Below are 22,134 nucleotides of genomic sequence, written 5' to 3'. Positions count from 1 at the left end.
AGGACTTAAATTGTCTAATGGAGAGATACCTGAAGCCTCTACAAAAAGAGACGTTTCTCACACCAGATGAGGTATGTTATCTGTTGCTTATCTTTTTGCTAGATAGCTCTGCTCTCCTCGCTCCCCATCTTGACTTGCTTGTCTGAGCAAAGGCTATGGAGAAATTTTGAATTCAGTTTCTTTTAAAAGAATGGATTGAGTAGAGTATAAAGGTACTGCTCAATAATATATAGTCTTTAGGGTTTTTTCCTGACATCACACTAATTATACAATTGGACTGAGAATTACTGAAGTTCTAGAAAATGTGATTCAGTTGCAAAGTGGTATTTCCAGCATCTTGCTTTTTTTCTCTTATTAGCTGGATGTTCTCTTTGGGAATCTGACTGAAATGGTAGCGTTCCAGGTAGAGTTCTTGAAAACACTTGAAGATGGAGTAAGGCTGGTTCCAGACCTGGAAAAGCTTGAAAAAGTGGAGCAATTTAAGGTAATCTCATTGTTCATATTCTGAGTAGTCCTTTTACACTCTTTATCGTATTTGTCTGACTACCATCACTGTTCATGTAAAAATCTACGTCTACTTACTACATCTTATTAATTGTTAGCTAATACTGGAGCCCTTTGAAAAATATCCTGCTACAATTGTACTTTATGCTACATTTAGCCATATAGAGCGCTAGAAATCTGTAACGCCATGTGCTGTTAGATGCTATTCTTGCCCTTCTGCCAGATTTTTTGTCTTGGGCTGTCAGGAAAAGCTAGAAATGGAAAGTTACGTAAAGTCTTGGTAAACTGAATTCTGTATTTGGGCTTTAGATGCATAGTAGAACTATATGGCAAATACTCCCAACTGTCAGCAGATGTGCATCAAAAGTAGAAATAAAAACTAAAGATATATAAACTTAATTAAAAAAATAAATAAGAAAATGTGGAAACAGAAACTTTTATTTCTAATGCAGTCATGTACTGGATATATGGCAAGTAGCTAATACAGTATTTAGTCTTTGGGGAATTTTACTCTTGCTTTGAGCACTCATCTTGGTAGAGGACAGGACATCTTGATGAATAATAATAATTCCAGTGGGATTGCTCTTCAGCTAACATATAGCTCTGAAAGAACTACTGAAGGAAGTTGTCTTTTTGTGCATGTGTGGCTTTGCCATCAGGTGCTTGTTTAAAACAAGCAGTAATCATAAACGCTGCCCTTGCATCACGAGGACACAGCTTTTGTTTTGTAGGAATAGGAAATGCACCCTTAACAGAGAGCACAGAGATACTTTTTTTTTTTTTAGTGGAGGAAGCCTCTGTGACCACTGTGTGCTCTAAGCTTTAAGAGGAGCGCAGAAGAAGCCTCCTTATGGAGAGAGCTCTGTCGTCTGGGTGCTGCTGCTTCCATCTCTTTCCATTAAATGTGCATCAACTTCACTTTCAGTTCTGTCCTACGGGCATAGTCTGAAAGGAGTGTGCAAAATGGGACTTCATGGTTTCAGTTCTGCAATTTGCTTCCCTCTGCTGACTGCAGGCAAGCTGCGTATGTGTTGTCTCATCCCCCACCCCATGTTCTCTTTTTCCAAAGTGGGTAGCAGAGAAAACGCTTGTCCATGGCGTAGTCCTTAGGGAAAGATTGTGTTTGGCCCTTAACAAAAAGACATTTTCAAAAGAGTGAAGACCTTTGTGTGTTGTGCAGAGGGATAATAGTCTTGCTTGCAGTTCCTTAGTGTCTTGATCCATTACAAAGTCAGATACATCCAGTCCTTCCTGTGGCCTCTGGTCATTACTTAGATCAATAAGGTTATAAGCTCAGGCATTTAAATACAGTTCTGGAGCTGTGAACCTAGTTCTCTGTATAGTCAGTGGTGTCTCCAGATCATCCTAACTGAAACTTGGCTAATGATGTTAATCACATAGCGTGAACCCAGGCACCAAGGCTGGGCCTGTTTCTTGCTAGATGGTGTGAAAACACTCTAAAAATGCAGTGTCCTGTCATCCAAAAGCTAAATGAAAACTTGAGGTGACCTGGCAGAAGGGAAAATAACTAACTGGCTTTCATGTGCTTTTTTTTTCTAATACTTTTTTTTTTTTTTAAATCCTAGAAAGTGTTGTTTTCCTTGGGTGGATCCTTTCTTTACTACGCTGACCGATTCAAGCTGTACAGTGCCTTCTGTGCCAGCCACACAAAAGTCCCCAAAGTACTGGTGAAAGGTAAGAGCTGTGTGTTGGACAAACAGACCTGGGCATGCAGAGAGATGTCACAGCGACACGTTGATTTCGGCTGGCACAGGTTGTCCTTGTGGATGATGAGAGGTGGCCACTACACCCTAAACCGTGCAGGGCAAGTAGTGGTGGAGGAATGGGGGCACACGCATGCCTGGTTGCCCTCCAGGAACCTTAGCAGTAGGGAAGTAAGTCCACCTGGCCTAAGAGGCTTGCAGAAAGCTCCATGCCACGGGTGTTCTTGGACCACCATTGATGTACTGATACCTGAGTAGCTCATTACAAGAGGTCCTTAACCTCACATGTAGTTTTTCCCACACACGCTTAATTTATTCTCCCCTGACATGTTCAGTTTCTTTTCAGTAACATGGAGAGTGGAAAGTTTTCATAAGTGGGTGATGTGGCGTGTGCTAATGGAGCACTGTGTACTTTGGAACCAGGAGTAGTGACGCTTGTAATGACCTCTGGATCCTCCTAGAGTTTGTGCTGTGAATTCTTGCTAGTGGCAATCCCAATGAGGCTCCGGCCAATGTGGTTGAATGCTGACAGCCACTAGGAAAGGATCAGCCTGGGAGAATGTTTTATGGAAGCTGTCTAAATATTTTAACTTCACCGTGCTTGCTCTCTTCCCTCTCTTCTTCCTCTCACCTTAGTTCCAATTTGCTGGAGAAGTTTCCATGTACAAATTCCTAGCAGAGCTTGGCTTGCTGAGATGGAGATAAATGAACTGTGGTCTGGCTTATAAATGCCCATGGGCCTCCTTGGCTTGGAATGATGTCTTTTTTCCCCTGTGAAAGTGTTAATCTCTTAGAGTTAGCAGCGTTTCATGCAATTTGTTTTTGGCTAAGACCTTAAATAAACAAATGGTTCCAGTTGTAAGAGTAATGCCATTAAGGGAGGAGCTCTTATTTCTCAAAGAACATCTGGATGTCTGACAGTCAAAAGTTTAGGGGTTTTCTGTTTCTTGGGTTTTTTCTTTTTTTTGTTTGTTTTTTCTGCTGTGCATATTTGTGTTTTTTTTTTTTCATTTCTACTTGTAAACTCTTATTTACCATGCTGCAAAGAATACTTGGCAGCTCTGTGGAATACATGAATAAATGATTTTTTGCTAGTCCCATCCATGCTTTCTTTCGGCATCATTTTGTTAGACCATAATGTTGAGGCCATAGACTAGGTAGATATGGTTGTATTGGTTTTCTTTTTCATTGCTGACTGTGTTTATACATGAGAAGTGGTTGTGCTTGAATTATTGCACAAACAGAACCTAAAATTTTATTCCAGAGATACACTCCCAGGCTTTTTAAGAGATTTATTTCAAGTGTGATTTGGTGTCCTCAGCTGAGGTGCAGGTGGCTTTTGGATTTGAAACTGATTGAAGTCAGGTGACTGTATGCAAAAAACCCCACCCAACCTCGTCAGGGGAACATGGCTCTAACAAAAGCAATTGTGTGGAATTGTTTCTGCACTGAATAACTTGTATCTCTGAAAATGCCACGCTCTTCATACTTCCCTCCCCATATAAATTTATGTTCTAGTAGAGGGAGGAAAAAGAAAAATGGTATTTTTATAAATTCAGTAGCAATCGGGTAGAAAAGATGACACCAATCAGGTGTCCAGTCTGCCTGTGTTCCCAAAATATCATGTACTATCATAAGTTTACTGCTTCCTGCCTCCTTACTAGCTCTTGACTTTTGTTGTTACTCAGTACTGCATTTTAAGGTTTAATAAGATAACACTGGTGAGTGTGGTTATTGTTACAGGTGTCAGACTACACTCTTGAGTAGTGACTTCTTACAAATATCCGATCTGAGCCTTTTCTTAAAGGAAACGGATGACTAAAACAATTTATATTACTCTAGAATAGTTGCAAGGCCAGAAAACCTGATACTGATAGTGAAATTAAGAACTGCATGTATTGGTATGGTAGGTGGGTGCCTGATGTTAAATCATAAATAGCGTATCTGTGGCAAAGTGTCAGTAACTCAAAACCTGAAGTGCATAAAATCTAATAATGGACCTGATAAATCTGCACTTCCTTGCAAAATGTCTCTGGATAAATTAATTTAAAGCTCGAAAAGTCACTTTATCAGGGCAGCTGTTATGATTCTTGATTTATCCAATCACTTAATTTTAATCTTCCAGCCAAGACAGACACTGCTTTCAAGGCATTTCTGGATGCACAGAATCCCCGACGGCAGCACTCCTCCACGCTGGAGTCTTACCTCATCAAACCTATCCAGCGGATACTGAAATACCCTCTCCTGCTGAAGGAGCTCTTTGCTCTGACTGATGTAGACAGTGAAGAACATTATCACCTTGATGGTAAGGAGCTAACCTACGTTGCTTTTCCCTGTTTATCTTCGGATCTGGAACCCTCCTCCTCCCCCTTCCTCTCAGAGGTTTAAAAGTACCTTTTGTCTCTTCTCCTATCTCTCTTTCTCTCTTCTAGTGGCCATAAAAACAATGAACAAAGTCGCCAGCCACATTAACGAAATGCAGAAAATCCATGAAGAATATGGGGCAGTGTTTGACCAACTCATAGCAGAACAAACAGGGGAGAAAAAAGAGGTAACGGATGATCAAATTTAAGAGAAAAAGGCTGTTATTTTGGCACCTGTAGCATGAATGTTAAATTGTATCAAATATTTACCTTTTGTGCTGTGTTATTTAAGTGGATCCTGGTGCGAACAGATAAATCCCAGTCCAATTCAAAATCCTGCTTTTCCATGTATGGTTCAGTGAGTGAGACCAATGTAAAGAAGTAGTGGGTAAATTCACCTTCAACGTTGTGCTTGGGTCAAAATCACATCCCAGCCTGCAGCTTGCTATTTTGAAGTCCGTGTCTTGTCTCTCCTTATTCCACATAAATAATCATGCTCCACCAGTCTGAGCGGACTGGCATGCTGAGGCAAGTCTGTACTTAGCTCTTTAATCACTTTAAAGGGATCAAAATGTGGTGTGTGAGAAACTGCTGTTTTCTTTTGTAGAAAGTGCATTAGGGGGCTTGATATAGGAGAGAGCCTTGGGCGTTGGTCTAGATGTCTCGTATGGTGCATATGCAAACACGTGAAGATCCAATGTGGCTCAGTCCTGACTGACCATCTCAGAAAGCCGTGGAAGGTGTCTTGCAGTGTCAGGCTGAGACCTGGACTCTACATTTGCTGATACAATGTGGGTCTGCACTCCAGCAGTGCAGTGAAGGAAAGTGGTGGGCAGTAAGGGGGGAATGGAGTAAGGTCAAGTGGACTCAAGGAAGAGGTAGAGGCACACTAAAGGGACAATGGGAGTGTTGGTGTGGGTGAAGGCTGGAGAGGGACATGACTGTATGAAGTAAAGGTAATGAGGTTTTTGCCAACAGCTAGCATAAAGAACAAACATAAGAGGCATTGGGCTACAAGGCAAAGGACGTCTGGGTTAGAGTACTGTTGAGGAAGCTGGATTGCAGAAGTGAGGAGACAAGATCCAGATGGTGGATAGAGGGCAGAGACTATGGTTGGCACTGGCAAGCAGCGGTAGAGAGAGCATGTCAGGACATTTGTTGGGAGTGCAATCATGGTTTGGTGTTAATCTGGGAGAGGAGACAGTAAGCATGTATCTTCACGTTACTCTTGTTATCAGGGAGACCTCAGGTTGTTGTGCTGATGGTATCCGTGGCATCCTTTGGCAAAAGTCAGACATCACTGAGAAGAGGGTGGAGGAATGGGATAACATGGAGGAATGGCCCCTAGGCTGGGGATAGCCCTCAATTTGTCACTCTGGGAGACCATAAGTCAAAGTTCTGGTTGCTGCAATATTAGTTATTAACTCCTTTATTAGTCTGTTTCCAGCAATGTGGTTTCCACAGGTGAGCCTTTGGGTGAAATCAAGAGCCATAGCAACTGTGGGCAGGAAGTGCTTTGACCGCTTTGCATGATGCGGTCTCTAAACCTGACCCCAGACTGTGTATGTGATCGGGGCTATGCTTAAATGTTCAAACAAAATAGAAATAAACTGGTAGGGAGAAAGGTGGACAAAGGAACAAAAAATGAAAGGAAATTTGCCTTGACTTCCCCCCAGATTATGAGAGCTGGACTCTGAGTTTGACTTCTCCTAATTTATGCTCACCAATTAAGGATTTTCATGCATCTATTGCCAGCTGTCACAGTCTGTTTGCACACGCTTGCAGTCATCTGATTAAATATTCCAAAAGTTTGCTTGTGGGGCGTTTGTTTAAAGTTCAAGCAAGTTTTCTTGAACTGAAAATTCAAGTAAGCTTTCTTGAACTGATTATGTGTTATGTCTTTGTGCATGTGTTTGTGTTGGCAGGTTGCAGACCTTTCGATGGGGGACTTGCTCTTGCATAATACAGTGATATGGCTGAATCCTCCTGCTTCACTGGGGAAATGGAAGAAGGAACCTGAGCTGGCAGCATTTGGTTTGTATCCTAGTAATTTTATTTTGGATGCTTAGAAGACTGTCGACTGTGCCTTAGCAGATATTTGTTGAAGGTAGTTTATCATTACCTTCTCCAAGATTGGCTGGAACCTAAAGCCATATTTGTCTCTGCTGCAATCCAAATCTTGTGAAGAATTTGGTGATGACTGCTGTAATAGTGCAAGAGTTTCTGAAACCGGTATCTAAGGTTATGAATTGAGAGCTACATAGAAAGGTATTTGTCTCTGAAAAGATACAGTTTGGTAGTCTGATCGATGCCAAGTAACTCTGCTTCACATCCTATATGATTGGGTTAGGGGCTTGAAAGGCTTTGCCTTTTTTCTCCGTGCTTTTTGCCAGGACTTGTATATCTAAGCTTTAAAAACTGCTTATAATCTAAGCCAGGACTCCCAGTGAGTTGCTTTGGAGTGGTCTGTCTGCCTCCGAGTAGTCTATCTCGGGTGGCCAAACTAGAAGTTGAAACTGCTATTGGCATAAATCTCAAGGTCTTTCCACTGCATTGGAGTGTGGTCCCTTGGAAAGGTACATGATCGCTTATATTGGCTAAATCATTCTCTTTTCCTTTCAGAATTATATCAAGTAATGCAGAGTATGCTAGGTTTTCTCTTTATTTGTTCTTAAATTTCTTTACACACAAGTGATTTTTTCCTTGTTTCCAGAAAGCGATGCTAGTTAGGAAGCCAATGATTTTTATTTTTGTTTTTGTTTTATATGAAACAGATAACAAATGAAGACTCTTTAAGCTTTGCTCTGGAAGAGCATATAGAAATTGACTGCTTTCCTGTAAGTTGGGAAGGCACCTGGTCATACCCTGAAGCTGAGGGGCCTCATGAAAGTACAATTCTTAATTACTCCAAAAAGCTTTAAATTGATTTCAAAAAATGTCCAAAATTAAGTGTCCCTGCAATTCAATCGTAAAACAAAGGGTGCGTTTGAGGCCTGAAGAATGAGATCACAAGGAAAACTGGAGTCTTGAAAGACAAATTCCAGCTCCATGCGGATGGAAAAAAGGAATCGGGTTACACCTCTGCCTGCCAGTGGTGCTCACTTTTTAATTCCACGTAGACCACTGTCCCACCTGGGATGGGTTCAAGTTCTGGCCAAGCCCAGTCTCATCTGCTTGACCGGCTGCATGTAGCTGGATGCTGCTCCTTTGTCTGAGGTGAACTTAGCCAGGGGGATTAAAGTTTTCTAAATCTTTGTGTAGAACTCTTTCTGCTTGAATAGTTGTTCCAATAACTGTAACTTAAACTCTTAAGTTTCAAGTAACTTTGAAGTAACCTGGTTTTGTGTTGTAAAAGTGGCTGAGCTTGATTATTTTTTTTTTTGGGGGGGGTGGGGTGGGGTGGGGTGTTGGAAATATGCAAGAGGGCTGGTAAGTTTACTCCTGCCTTCCCTCCCTGACTAGGATGAGGGCTGTCTGAGGAGCTGAAACGTCTGTGTGCTTGGGCATAGAGGAGACCCATTCCCCACCTTATTGACTACATGACTTTTGTTTCTAACTCTCTCCTCTAGTGTTCAAAACTGCTGTGGTCCTTGTATACAAGGATGGTTCCAAACAGAAGAAGAAACTTGTAAGTTGCTTGGACTGTTGCGGTGATGCTGTGTGCATTTGTGGTGCTGCTATCAAGATTTCCTTTCCACAAAGCTGTGGTGCTAGGGTGTGCTTTTGCATACGTGATTCTTGTGCTCTGCCACACAACGGAGGTTTTGAGTAATGGCGAGTGGCTGGCGGTTCAGCCTGGGCACAGCACTCTGCGAGCCTTCATTTAGTTTATCCTTTGCTCTCTGCTGGGCTAGTCATTCCTGTGGCTTGCCGCAGCCACTCCGTGCTGTGGAGTGGACTTACATGAAACAAGGTGTCACCTCGAACGTCTCTCTTGTGTTTGGCTCTTCGATCCATGTATATGAATCAAATATGAGAGCCGGTGGCTGTCAACTTTCGTAGTGAAACACAATGCCCTCCCTTCAGTTCTGGCTGTTGCACGCCACTGAGCAAGTGCTGACTACTCTTAGCTAGATTAGGTGTGCCTACTGGATGTATCAGGGGATCCTACTGGAGTTTGGGATTAAAAGAAAAGCTAAACTTGACAGTAAACACATGCCTTGCAGCTGTAAGCTGTGTTCCCTATTGTATTACAGAAAACTCTTTGATTCCCACGTATGGCAGAAATTAAAGTGTGATTTGAAATGTTTGTATAGTTGTTTTCCAAAGTCAACTGGCCACAAAATAGCTTTGGAGTGAGTAAAGCGAAAGTTATGCATGTCTGTCAGTTTATGTGCACTTGGAGGAGAGAATGCAACGTTGGTCTTGGATGACTTTTGAAGGCATTGATGACTTGATTGGTCTAATGGTTGCTTTTGTCTAGAATTTAGCAAGACCTTCATAAATAGGCACATCAGTGATGCCGGTTACTAAAGTGTTGTAGTGAGAGAACAGGCGTTGCAATAAGTCTCTAGCTGGGCATTCTCAGTGCAAAGCAAAAGGAGACTTTCGTGTTTGACTATCCCAAGGTGTCTCATTTCCTAACGGAATTTTGAAATTCTTCCAGGGAGGATCACATAGAGCTTCAATTTATGAAGACTGGGATCCGTTCCGCTTTCGCCACATGATACCTTTAGAAGCACTGCAGGTTCGAGCGCTGGCAAGTGCAGGTAATGTTCCCACTGCATGAATTTGGCAGGGTTCTTAACATTATTATTAACCTTATTATATTAAATTTCAAAATTTTAAACAATTTGCATATGTTATTTTCACTTTCACTTAGGAAGTAGTTGTAAAATGTGGAATACCTGAAAAACTGGGGGGGAAGGTTTCATATTTTTATGAGACTGAGTGAGTGCATATAAAATACTACTAGAATTTGGCGATTTTTAAGTGTCTGTTGTTTCATTAGTCACTTGCCCACTGCTGCCTTTCAGTTGTAAGACCTGGGTGGTCTTAAACCATTTTTTCAGGATTATGGAATAAATACTGTAATTGGGGTTAAATATGAGAAGCTGTTTTGTCAAGTACTGCTTGCTTTTCACTTCAGATGCAGAGACCAATTCTGTGTGTGAGATTGTCCATGTTAAATCTGAGTCTGAAGGCAGGCCAGAAAGAACGTTTCACCTTTGCTGTAGGTAAGCGCATTTCCATATTTTCAATGGCAGCTACATCTCTGGATCCCAGTTTGCCTATGCCTTTCCTTTAAGGCACTCTGGGAACAGCCAGTAGGGGAAGTGGGGAGAGGGTGTTAAAACCTTACTTCTGGTAGGCAGAATTTTGTAAAATGTATTAAAATAAAGGCATATATTTATTTGATCAGCTTTGCGCCTTCATGGGAATATCCTTATTGCAATTTTCCTTTCACAAATTTACATCCAACTAAACTCCAGCAGTGGGTCTTTATGTCAAGTAGCTGCTCATGTGTCTTGTTCAGCTGGTACCTTTCATGCCACCAAGTTCCAACCTCTGCTCTTAGGGCATTGCCCTTTCCTTAAGTAAACCTTGTCCATCTTTGTTGTGATGGTTGCTCTGATGTGTTTTAGAGTTCAAATAAGAACTTGGTACACAAGTTCACCAGGGTCTAACGGAGCTGATACCAAGCCAGTTCCTATTACTAGGTAGTAGAGAGTTGCAGGACTTTTGCTTGGTGTGTGTTTACAGGAGACAAACTGAGATTTAATTAGCCACCATAGGTCAACTTGATGTTTATCGGACAAAGAGAAGTGCATGGTCGGTATTGGAGGAGAAGGAAGCCTCAAGAGGGGTGAATAGCGTAACGTTCTGTTAATGAACAGTGTATTTGTTTCCTTGGATGTCCATTGCAGTGATTATAGATTCAGCTTTGCTTTGAAAATACTGTATTAAATTGAGTCTTCTCTGGGGAAGGTGTTTGCCAGTCAGTTTGCACTGTCTTAAATTACGGAACTGGTCATTATTTATCTCATTTACAGTGAGCTTTTAGCCGTTCCCAAGAGATAACTCTGCCCTTTGTATTCTCGCCTGTTTTTCAGTTCACCAGAACACAGGAAGGACTTTCTGAAGGCAGTGCACTCGATTCTGCGGGATAAACACAGAAGACAGCTTCTTAAAACCGAAAGTTTGCCCTCATCCCAGCAATATGTTCCTTTTGGTGGAAAAAGATTGTGTGCTCTAAAGGGTGCAAGGCCAGCCATGAACAGGGCAGGTACTGTAGGGCTACAGACTTTCAAGATCCCAGTTACCCCAGCACCATTGTAGGACATGTGGTGGTGTCTGTTACTTGTATATTAGGATTAGTGTTCTCTCTTGTGTATGTAAAAACTGCTGTTTTTCCATGCTTCACTTCCTTGAGAGCCTTAAATTGCCTCTATTTACCTTGCTTTGCACTCAAGGCTCAGCTTCAGAGTGGTCCTTCTGGTGTGGAAGGAAGAAACGGGATTCCTGTCAATACTGATTGGCTGTGCACTTTAATCTGGAAATGGGTTTCAGCTGAACAAGGCAGAAGCCCGCTGCATATTTCTTAGAAGCATGTACAGAATTTTGAGCTAACCCTAGCACTTTTAAACTAAAATGCACATGAAATATCAGCTCCCCCGAGTGAGTGGCTTGGTTTGAAGAGGTAGCTTTGTGTGTCCTCTATTTTAGCCCTTTTAGCTTTATTGCTAGAGGGCACATGCTTCTACTTCTCACATTTTGAGAAGCATGCACTTGATACTACTATTTTTGTAATGGCCTGTCCTAAACCATGGATTTTCCTTTTCAGTTGACCTCAGGCAAAAGCAATGAGAAAATCCCAGGGAAAAACAGGTTTTCATTTTCAGAACACTAGATGATGGAGGGAAGAAACATTTGCTTCCAACTGAAAAGTACACGGCACCGCTGCGTGTTTTGTTCTGGTCTGTTGTTTTGTGGTTTGGTTTTTTTTCTTTTCTGCTCGTTAGATCCAGCAATGTAGACAACCAGGCTTTCTGTTCCTCTTCTGTAATGGGCAGGCCAGACCAATAACATTCGCAGCATGGCTTCTCACCCGGGGTGTTACTAGCCATCTGCCTCAGAGACACTTAAAATCGTAAGGAAAAGGAGTCAAAGGAGGGCCAAAATGCAACTGTTTTGCCACAGTGCTGCTTCAGCCAGCCTGTGGGGCTGTTCTGCTGTAGATGCCAAACCCTTTTTCAGTTTGGCTCATCGGTGCATTTGCATGATGAATTCTGCAGAGAATAAAATCTCCTCTTAGAGTCTAGACCTCTCACTACAGTTAAAATTTGCAACTGCTGAGCTGTTGTACTTAATGCATGTTTTGAGGCTCAGGAATATTAAAATGTAACCCCGCCCCAAGCTAGAGTTTAATAAACACATACTGAAAGCGTTAAGGTGCTGTTTAGTGGAGGGGGACAGACCATAACCTCGGAGTTCACCTGCTTGCCGTGGAGTTACGTGTGTGTGTGCACGTAAAGCGCTGGAATGCCCGCAGGTCCTTCAGCTGCAGGATTCATCCCCTGCATTGCCTCACAAGCCTCTTACGAAGATGTTCCAACAGAGAAGATGTGAATTTGCTAATTGGGCCAGTTGCAAAAGCTAGTAGACCAGCTGATGCTGAGTAAGGAACTTCTGAAACCTTTTCTGGTTTGGGGTTTTTCTTCCCTGCCCCCCCCCCCCCCCCCCCCCAGTAGAGAGGGAGCGGGGAAGGGAGTAGCGGATCCCGGACAGGGAACTTATTTCCCCATAAATAATGCAACAGTTGCAGCATCTTCAGCACCAAGCTAGCTGCTTGGAAACCTATAGCGTTGCTCTTACCCAAGACAAAGCAATTTCCCATACCCAGGGGTAAGGCTAGTTGGTTTCCGCGGTGTGCTGACAGCAGGGCACTGCGTGTGAGAAGCTGAGCTGAACAGATGCACTTTGTGCTGGCTGGCTGCCTGCCTACCGCTTAGGAGGAACAGTAATTGTGGGCCATTATCCCAACTGTGGATCTGAGTAGCAGAAACTCCTTTTTCAGCTGGAGAGAGACCTGTGCTGAGGAGCTGAGTGAAGTGTGGCTTGCCCGCAGGGAGGATGCCGAATGACTAGGTCATTCGTGGGAGTCTTCCTGCTTTGTGCCTAGCGGTGTTAAAATAAAGGGCCCCTGGAAGACTAACTTTTTAAAGAGAGTTGTACCGTGTGTAAAAAGCCTGTGGGGTTTTATCTTTGTGTGTGCGCAGTGTCAGCCCCAAGCAAGTCTCTTGGGAGGAGGAGGCGGCGGCTGGCCCGAAACAGGTTTACCATTGACTCAGATGCCGTCTACACGAGCAGCCCCGAAAAAGAGCCCCAGCAGCCCACGCACAGTGGGGACACTGACCGCTGGGTAGAGGAACAGTTTGACCTTGCTCAGTATGAGGAGCAGGAGGACATCAAGGAAACGGACATCCTCAGCGATGACGATGAGTACTGCGAGGCCATGAGAGGTGCCGTGGCCGACCAAGACCTTCGGGAGCGGCTGCAGGCAGCCTCCATCACGAGCAGCCAGCCGTGCCGGGAACACCGCCCGCGCCCGGCCATGGACACGCACGCCTCCAGGATGACCCAGCTGAAGAAGCAGGCGGCCTTGTCCGGCATCAACGGTGATGTGGAGGGCCATGGCGAGGAGGTCATCTGGGTTAGGCGTGAAGACTTTGTCCCCAGCAGGAAACTGAACACAGAGCTCTAAACCGGTCCCCTTCCCTGCCTGGATGCGTAGGTCTCCCCGTCCCACCCTCCATCCGTCCCTCCCTCCCGCCCCCGCACACTGCGGAGAGCTGATCCCGATAGATTGCACACTTGCACACACCATTTCGGCAGCTGAATTGGTCCGAAGCCATGCGGCCACACTTTAGGCAACTGTAAAACGCTCAAAACCTGGAACAGAATAAGCTTAAGGTCCTGTCTTATGTTACCAAGGGCTTTCACACTATTTTATTTATTCTAAAATAATCAGGGGCTGAAATTTAGTATGGGGAGAATATCATCACTGGAAAACAAATTACTCTGGATGTCTTAACCTACGTGCAGCGAACTAGCTTAAACAATAGCACAACGAACAGAGGGTTTTATAGCCGTAAAACATCAGTTGTAGGCTCATCTCCTTAATGAGGAAACTGCCTTTTTAACGTGTACAGTTGCAGTATTCTTATTCTTTTCCCTCTTTAAATGTAAGAGAATATACATGTATTTTAGGAATGTGTGAGGAAAGGTTTGGGATTTATGTTGTGTTAAGTCCTCTTGGTCTGTGGCTGGTCTAATTTAATGTCAATGTTGGAAGCTCTAGTTTTACATAATATTATAAAGATGCCAAACTCTCTTAAAAGAGATCCAAATTTAACACTTGAAGAAATATTTTTTTGTATTTTACCTGAGATGCAGGGGCACAAAGGGATAAGAATTTTACAGCATTAGCGTAGCTCCATGTCTAGGATACGAGGCTAGCTTTTTGCAGAGGGTTAGGAATGGTGGTTTTATATTAAAAATATGAACTGGAAACTCTTATTTAGGTATAACTTTCTTCAGGAAAAGGATTATTGTATATGTTTGAGACTGGAGTTTAGTTAGATAATAAAAAGAATAAAATAAAATGACAGTACTGAACTGTAGTGGACCAAACTGATCCATGGTGTAACCTCGCTGAAGCCAGCGTAGCAACATCACAGATCCGTTTGGTCCACTCTCTGGCAGAGTTTGGGCTTAGGGGACAGGGAACTCATGGCCAAAAAACTGACCTCATCCACTCTCCTACTGTGGGTGAAACTAGTGTATTTTAATTCCTTTATAAAAACTTTTCCACTGCAATAGAGTATGAACAAGTTCTACACAAGCAAACCTCTTTTAACATTTTAAATCTTTTATTTAAACATCTAAAACAGGGTAAAACATGACAAAAAATCGTGTTGTTTTTAAGTAGACTCCAAATACGAAACACAAAATAGCACTTTTTTTTAAGATTTATATAGCTTTTCCCATTTCAGTTTCACCTATAGGAAAAAAGGAAGATTATATGAAATTTTCGTTTTTGTTGTTGGTATCTATTGATGTTTGACACATTAGTAGGTACTTTGAAAACCTGAAATTTTATAATAGCTTTAGGATTATATTTTATAAAATCCACTCTGACTATATTTTAAAACATAACAAAAATTATCCCCCCAAAAAACCCATCACTGTCTTTGTGTCCCAGCTAGCATTCTTCCCTTGCCCCCACCCCCCTTTCTGGTTTCTGGTGCACTATACTTGATCTTATGAAAGCTTTCTCTATTAACTTTTTGCTATCTTCTGGTTTCTTTTCGTAAAAGCTTTAGAAAGGTTTCTATACCCTTTGTATTATCACACCATTGTTTTATATCATCTACCTGTCAGTTGTGTCCCAGCGTATTAGAGAAGCGGAGGTTGTAGCTGTCCTATGCTGTACCCAGCGGAATACAGTCAGCGCTGAAATACTGGAAGGCTGGTACTGGGAAGGTACCGTTGTTCTTGTACATAACGTCATGACATGTCTATGTCAAAGGTTCTTATATATTTCTTTTATAAGCTGAAAGAAGGTCTATTTTTATGTTTTTAGTTCTATGAATGGAACGTTGTAAATGCCTGTCAGAAATAAAATACTGGAAAAAAAAGTAATACAAGAGAGTGGTATGTGTACATGTGTGCTCCAAGACAGGTGCTTCTCTCAGTAGAGGCAAGCAAGGAAGCAAGTCCTACAGTAGCTGAAGCTGTTGGGACCACTCCCCTGGCTTTAATAACCTGTAGGGAGTCTCCTTAATAACAAGGTTTCCACCCTTAGCAGTGTGTGCTCTGTATCGTGTGCGGATATTCCTTTAGAACAGGTTCAGCCTGTCCTGGCTTTGCTTTTTGGTGGGGTCTGAGCTCTGGGACAAGTAACGGCTCCTTTGGCCAGCATGTGCTGAGCTTCAGCCTGTCCTGTGTGAAAGGCTGGGGCAGGCTTGTTGGCCTCCCTTCTCTCCTATTGAAACCTCATTTTTATTTATTTATTTCCCCAGGGCAAGTCCAAGCCTGGAGCCTTGCGTCTTAGAGGATAGAGAATGAGACAGGCAGGAGATGATCAGATGCTAGGTGCAAATATTTGGCCACAGTGTGCCTATTGGACGTGCACCTTGGCACACAATGAAGCTTTCTTTTAGTGGGACTGCTAACTTTGAAATGGCATGTTCAAGTCCGTAACCAGCAAAACTGTTCCTCACGTCAGTGAAGCTGCATCAACCTCTACTGAAACGTGGGTGCAAAGCATGCTAATGCTTGCTTGTGTGCTCAGCAGAGAACAAATGTGAACACGTATGAACTATTTTAAATGCCACAACCTTTCTTTAGATGAGCTCACGTGTTTGTCTCCTCCACAGTTTAGTTTTACTAGCTACTGCACTGTTTCGAGCAACTGACTCCGTTATCACATATCAAGCCTTACACAGAAGGCATGATAGGTGAAAAGGGTAATGTTATGGAGTAGTTCTCCTCACCTATCAGTCTGTAGTTTAGGAAAGAGCCCTCAGGTAAGGGCAGAAGTGAGAGTTGACATTTTCCATGGAAGAGCTATCCAGTCTCGCTGTGGCAGGTTGTTTGGCCAAACCCCCTCCCTTTGGGGTGCTGACTTTCAGTCCAAATGTGAGGAGCACACCGTGGGTTGGTGTTTTGTGCAGCCTGGGCATGACCTTCCTTGCGTCATGCGTGAGACCCTGACTCCCACCACTTTTCTTTAGGGGAAGTAGGACTAGCAACGTACAGGCAGTTGGGTTATGTGTGGATTCTGGCAGATTGTCCTTAAAAGGTGGGCTGGTGGACAGTAGGGAACTGATTTGTTAGGAAACAAGGAGTCATTGCCAGACTGTGTAAGGAGAGCCTTGCGCAGCTCCTTGGTCTTGCCTGCAGTAGAAGAACAGCAGCGGTCTTCTGTGGGGAGAGGACAGGCATCCTGTAGCACTAAGGTTTGGGAAGTGCTTTTCTTAACTCTAGTTTTACTCGCCAGTTGTTTTTTATTGTCTTCTCCAGCAGACCTGCTTTGCTTGCACCAGCTTCAGGATAACACAGGAAATACTTTGTTTTGGAGGCTATTGTCTCCGCAAATAACATGTCAAGAATGTGACCCCGTTCCCTGTGTGGGGCTATTTTAAATGTGGCCAGATAATGGTGGAGACAGCAACCAGTTGTTCCCACTCCTGGTGGCTTTGGCAACTTGCTTTCCTTTCCGTTTAATTTCATTCTCAACAGTTGCTGGGGTACTTCTGCTGAACACTAGACTTCTTTTTTAAGCCTTTCCGTTACAAGGAAAGGCACGTTGATTGAAGGCTGTCAGCGTGTCAGGTTTACTGAATGAATCCAATCCGACATTGCTGAATGAATCCCAAGTGTTTTGGAGGCTTGCTACGGCTCTGCCTTATTCTGCAGGGAAATGAAGGGAAAGAAAGCCTTCGAAAAATTGCTTCCTCTGTTTTCTCTTTTCCTTCAGCCACATCCTGTTAATAATACATAGGAGCTCTGCGTTGTACGTGGGCATGAGCTTGAGTAGGTTTTTACAGTAATGAAGTCATAGCAGCCTTAGGGCCTGGGTAAATTGTTCCCGTTTTAAGCCTGACAAATGAAGGCAGGTGGAGGAGTACACACGAGGTCATGCAGCAAGCCTGTGTGCCGGTGAAAGGCTCGCAGGAGGCTGTTTAGCCATTAGTCTGGACAATGTTTCCTTCTCGTTAATGTAAACAAGTAATTAGCTGAAGTAAGGATTCCTTTCTTGTGGCAGGGTAATAAAGTGATCAGAAAAGTCACACCGGCTGACTGGGCAGCAGGGATGTTGTCACGGCTTAACCCCAGCTAGCATTCAGGACCACGCAGCCGCTCGCTCGCTCTCCACGGTTTGGATGGGGGAGAGAATTGGAAAAATAAAAGTGAGAAAAAACTCGTGGGTTGAGACAAAGACAGTTTAATAGGTAGAGCAAAAGCTGTGCACACAGGCAAAGCAAAACAAGGAATTCATTCCCTGCTTCCCATGGGCAGGCAGGTGTTCAGCCATCCCCAGGAAAGCCGGTCTCCATCACACATAACGGTTACTTGGGAAGACAAATGCCATCACTCCAAACATCCCCCACCCCTTCCTCCTTCTTCCCCAGCTTTATATACTGAGCATGATGTCATATGGTATGGAATATCCCTTTGGTCCGTTGGGGGTAGATGTCCTGGCTGTGTCTTCTCCCAACCTTTTGTGCACTCTCAGCCTTCTCGCTGGTGGGGTGGTTACAGGAGCAGGAAAGGCCTTGACCGCTTAGCAACTTCCGAAAACATTAGTGCAGTATCAACACCGCTCTCATCCTGAGTCAAAAACAGCCCCACACCAGCTGCTAGCAAGAAAGTTAACTCCATCCCAGCTGAAACCATGACCAATTTGCTTGTCCATTACGTACAGCTGTGGTATTGAGTTTGCTTTCTCCTTTCAATTCTGTGTTTCAAGTAAATAAGAGGTGGAGAGATGATGATGAGTCAGGGAATAAATAATTGTAACCGATGAAGTATTTTCCACGTGACCTTCAAAATGAAGCCATGGTTTCTGTGGCTGTTCCCCTCCGTGCACTGATGTTACAGGTGATGCTGACTGTTCACAGCCTCAGGAATACACCTCGGTGCACCTGGAAGAACAGCTTGTGGAGGCTCCATCCCTGTGGGTTTCAGGAGCCATGTGGAGAAAGCCCTGAGCACCCTGGTCTGATCCCAGAGGTGTCCCTGTTTGGGGCAGAAGGGGCCTTCCCACCTGCATTATCCTCTGATGCTGTGACTTCTCCTCCACACCCCTCCATACCTGCTCACACAGGATAAGTTTCAGTTTTTTGTTTTTTTCTTTTTCCAGTCAGGAACAAACTGCAAAATGTATCTTGAATTTTCTGTCAAAAGATGAAAATATTGTGGTGAAACCAAATAGACAAACTCCCAGGAGATAAAGATTTGTGACAATCTTCCATAGGAAATGACAGGACCACGGATTTATTGTGGGGGTGGGACAACTGCAGAGGCCATTAGTCACCTTCTCCTGAGCCTCTCACCCCCAGCGAGGAGTGCTTGGTGAAGATGTAGATATATTTCCTGGTGTACTTCAGATCTACTAAACACAGTAAAGGGCAGAAGTGCCTGTTTGCCACTAATCCTTAGGTCCTTTCTGCAAAAACATCACTAGACTTTTATCCAAACTCTGTTTGGATATATGAAATCATGTTTTCTACTCCCCTATCTTCTCCCAGTTGAAGCAAAATATTTGAAATGAGAAAATCTCTCCTTAACCTCCTGTTTTGGCACATCAGAGTTAAAGGTACTAATCCTCCTCCTCCCAGAGTCCAGTAGATGTTTAAGATCAGCATCATCCTCAGAATGCAGCTATACTGGAGGATGGATCTCCTGGGAAAGGTTGACTGCAAGGGACAATGGAGAATAGGGCTTCCCTACAGATGCGCCCAGTGTCCTGCCTCAAACAAGCACCCACAGACATATGTCCAAGTAAGAATAGAGCAAACATTTGTGATACTTTGACCTCTACACTCCCAGCTCCTAAACACTGGCACATAGTGCTGTTTCATGGTGTAGTATCTGAAGGCGCCTCAGAAGGTCACAAGGTCAATTCCGCTGCTCACATGTAGTCAGTAGTAACACTTCAGGCATCTAAAAGGTCTAAGACGTCTATCTGCATGGGGATGCAGGAGGACACAGGTGCTTCGGGTGACCTATGCTTTTCTGGAGGGGCAGCTGGAGTATGGTGGGTAATCCTGGGGCAGCGCAGATGGCATTAAAGGCAATTGAATCCAATGCTTCATTGGTAGCTCTCCAATGACTTCTGCTCCAGGAGGCTGCGCAATGTGCCCTTGAATCCAGATAAGCTTTTTGCATGCAGATATCCTTTGCCAAGGACTTTTAGAGGTCTGGTACCCAGACAAGGATGTGTCACCTTCTTTTGCTCGTTCTAAATTTTAATCCCACTGATTTCATTTGACACCCACCAACGTTTTACATTGGAGGAAACTGCTAAGGGTCAATCTGCTAACTATCTCCACATCATCCAGAATTTTAGAAACCTCTGTCATATTCCTCATTAGTCAGCTTTTTTCCAGACTCAGCCTTTTCTGGTACTCAAAGAGCCATTACTCCAGCTCAATGATGCCGTGTGGTTTTCTCCCTCTCCCAACAAAGATAATAAAAAGTATGAAGTAGTGAAAGGAAGTAGAAAATTAACATTCTGAAAATGTTACCAGCAAGTCCGACATGGATTGTTAGAGTGGTTAAATTTTGCGTTGGTTAAAGATTGTCTCTCTAGGCGGTGGCAATAAAAGGCACAGAAAGGAAGCAGCATCAAAATGGGGTATGGTATACGCAGCAGTTCCTACAGCAGCGGCAAGTTAATGTTTGCTACTTAAGGTAGGATTATATTCGGGCTGTAATACTACCAGACTAATCCAAGACCTTCAGGAAGTCAGTGAAGTAGTGAAATCAAGAAAAAGAGTCAGGCCATCAAGCAGAAAGCGGCACACAACTCGGAGAGCACGCACACAGGCGGTGACAAGTGGCTCGTGTACGCTCGCTGTGCACCTCACGGCACCAGATCTGAAATCCTTCCCGCTGCTTTGGCTTAAAAACTGTGCTACCACGAGCCAACCATCTCTGCATGAAACAGAGGAAGACAGAGGGAAACTTCCTCCTGTAGTTCCTCCTGCAAGTCTGGGTACAGTTTGGAGAGGCGAAAACCAATGGCATTTTTGAGTGTAATAGACTGCGTGCCAGAGAGGTGTGCCAGATCCCTGTGTCACATCTGTGCAATTAGCTGATGACCCGTACGCGATCCCACATTGTTACAACAGCCAAGTAATCTCCTCCTGGGGAAAAATTGTTTGAAATGAAATAGGTAACCTGAGGAAATGGGAAATAATTAGAAATAGCATATTGAAAAAAAGAGGGAGCAAGAGGGCCTGAAATTAATTAATGTTGCAGGAACCGGATCAAAGCCAGAAACTGAGATTCATAAAGCTGCAGAGAGGCGTGAATAGAATATTAAGTATGTGTTACACTGTCTACGGATGGAGAGCAGGCTCCCAATCCACACCTGGGGTGTCTGGAGCGTGGCAAAGAAAAAGGCAAGCGCTCCTCCAGGGCCAAGGGCCAACACACACCTCTGTGTTTTTAAAAAATGCACTGGACGAAGCTTTGCACTCACTGTACCTACAAGAATTGCTCTAGGTACCATCTTGCACCAGAAGCCATCCTGCTGCTCAGGCCCCCAATGCTCCTCCATGTTAATTCACAGGGCAGCACACGGCCACAGGAACGTTTTGCTTGTAGCCACAGTGTTGGGGAGCTCCACAGCACGGACACAGGCTATCCTGGATCAGCTGTTGCCAGTGCCAGAGAGTAGTCTCCAGCGCTACATTTTAAATCTAATCGCACAGCCATAGTTCCAGCAGCTTTCCTTTCAATTCCTAGAGAAAACACCCATCCCTTTGTAGAGTCACTGGGTTGGTCCAGTGCGAGTCATTGCTCTTTGGGTTTCCTCCATGGAATCTCAGTGAGTCTTGAGGCTCTCCTTCTGCTGAACGCGGCCCACCCCTACGTGGTTTCCCCAGACATGCTGAAGGCTTTGCCCCACTCAGCCGAGGCAACAGGCAGTACAGCACACCTGCCTGCTCCTCCAGGGTGGCATTTCAGCTCAGATATCTCTGCCATGCCTAATGTGCTCCAAGTGTTTTCTGACAGACAGCTTGTGAGCAGCTGAACGGACAGTCGGTCACTGTGCAGGAGCCCATGGCCTGCTTGCTGGAGTGAGTGGTACAGTTTGGTCCTGATGACCACAATGTGAGCCTTGTCTGTTGCTGGTGGTCAGGGCTAATTGTCTGGGAGGCAGTTAGCTCCAACATCAGCTTCAGCATGGAGACAAGAGCCCCAGCTGACTTCATAGAATCATAGTATGGTTAGAGTTTGAAGGGACCTTAAAGACCATCAAGTTCCAAACCTCCTGCCCTGAAAGCCCCATCCAACCTGGCCTTGAACATCTCCAGGGATGGGGCATCCACAACTTCCCTGGGCAACCTGTTCCAGTGTCTCACCACCCTCACAGTAATGAATTTCTTTCTGGTATCTAATCTAAATCTCCCCTCTTTCAGTTTAAAACTGTTACCCCTCATCCTATCACTACACTCTCTCATAACAAGTAGGCCCCAATCTCTTCTGTAGGCCCCCTTTAATTACTGGAAGGTGTAGCTATAAAGTCTCTCCGGAGCCTTCTCTTCTCCAGACTGAACAACCCCAACTCTCTCAGCCTGTCTTCACAGGGGAGGTGCTCCAGCCCTCTGAGCATCTTCAGGGCCCTCCTCTGGATTAAATCCAACAGGGCCATGTCCTTCTTACGTTGAGGACCCCAGGGCTGAACGAAGTACTCGTGTGCCTCTGGCCCTCCAGGCAACGCAGCATCACTGCTGGCAAGCAGCTGGGCTCTTCAGGCTCCCCAGGAAAGAGCAGAGGCTGAAGAAGCATTTCTGCAGACGGTG

The 22,134-nt window shown here is 44.2% G+C and overlaps 1 protein-coding gene across 1 annotated transcript in view; it reads left to right on the top strand.

The window, feature by feature from the left end:
• The window catches only part of TIAM1 (TIAM Rac1 associated GEF 1), an 86,035-nt gene extending 72,740 nt beyond the window's left edge, over positions 1 to 13,295 (top strand). Inside the window, exons 16-26 of the mRNA XM_074145631.1 lie at positions 3 to 71; positions 359 to 484; positions 2,091 to 2,199; positions 4,354 to 4,533; positions 4,661 to 4,779; positions 6,517 to 6,625; positions 8,161 to 8,219; positions 9,198 to 9,300; positions 9,681 to 9,768; positions 10,645 to 10,817; positions 12,811 to 13,295. Coding sequence (XP_074001732.1) covers positions 3 to 71; positions 359 to 484; positions 2,091 to 2,199; positions 4,354 to 4,533; positions 4,661 to 4,779; positions 6,517 to 6,625; positions 8,161 to 8,219; positions 9,198 to 9,300; positions 9,681 to 9,768; positions 10,645 to 10,817; positions 12,811 to 13,295 — 1,620 coding nt within the window. The remainder of the gene's footprint in view (positions 1 to 2; positions 72 to 358; positions 485 to 2,090; positions 2,200 to 4,353; positions 4,534 to 4,660; positions 4,780 to 6,516; positions 6,626 to 8,160; positions 8,220 to 9,197; positions 9,301 to 9,680; positions 9,769 to 10,644; positions 10,818 to 12,810) is intronic.
• The last annotated feature ends 8,839 nt before the right edge of the window (positions 13,296 to 22,134 follow it).

This window comes from Numenius arquata, chromosome 1 (assembly GCF_964106895.1).
Source record: "Numenius arquata chromosome 1, bNumArq3.hap1.1, whole genome shotgun sequence".
NCBI classification, from domain to species: Eukaryota; Metazoa; Chordata; class Aves; order Charadriiformes; family Scolopacidae; genus Numenius; species Numenius arquata.
The sequence above is the reverse complement of the archived record's forward strand: the minus strand, read 5'-3'. Positions and strand labels throughout refer to the sequence as shown.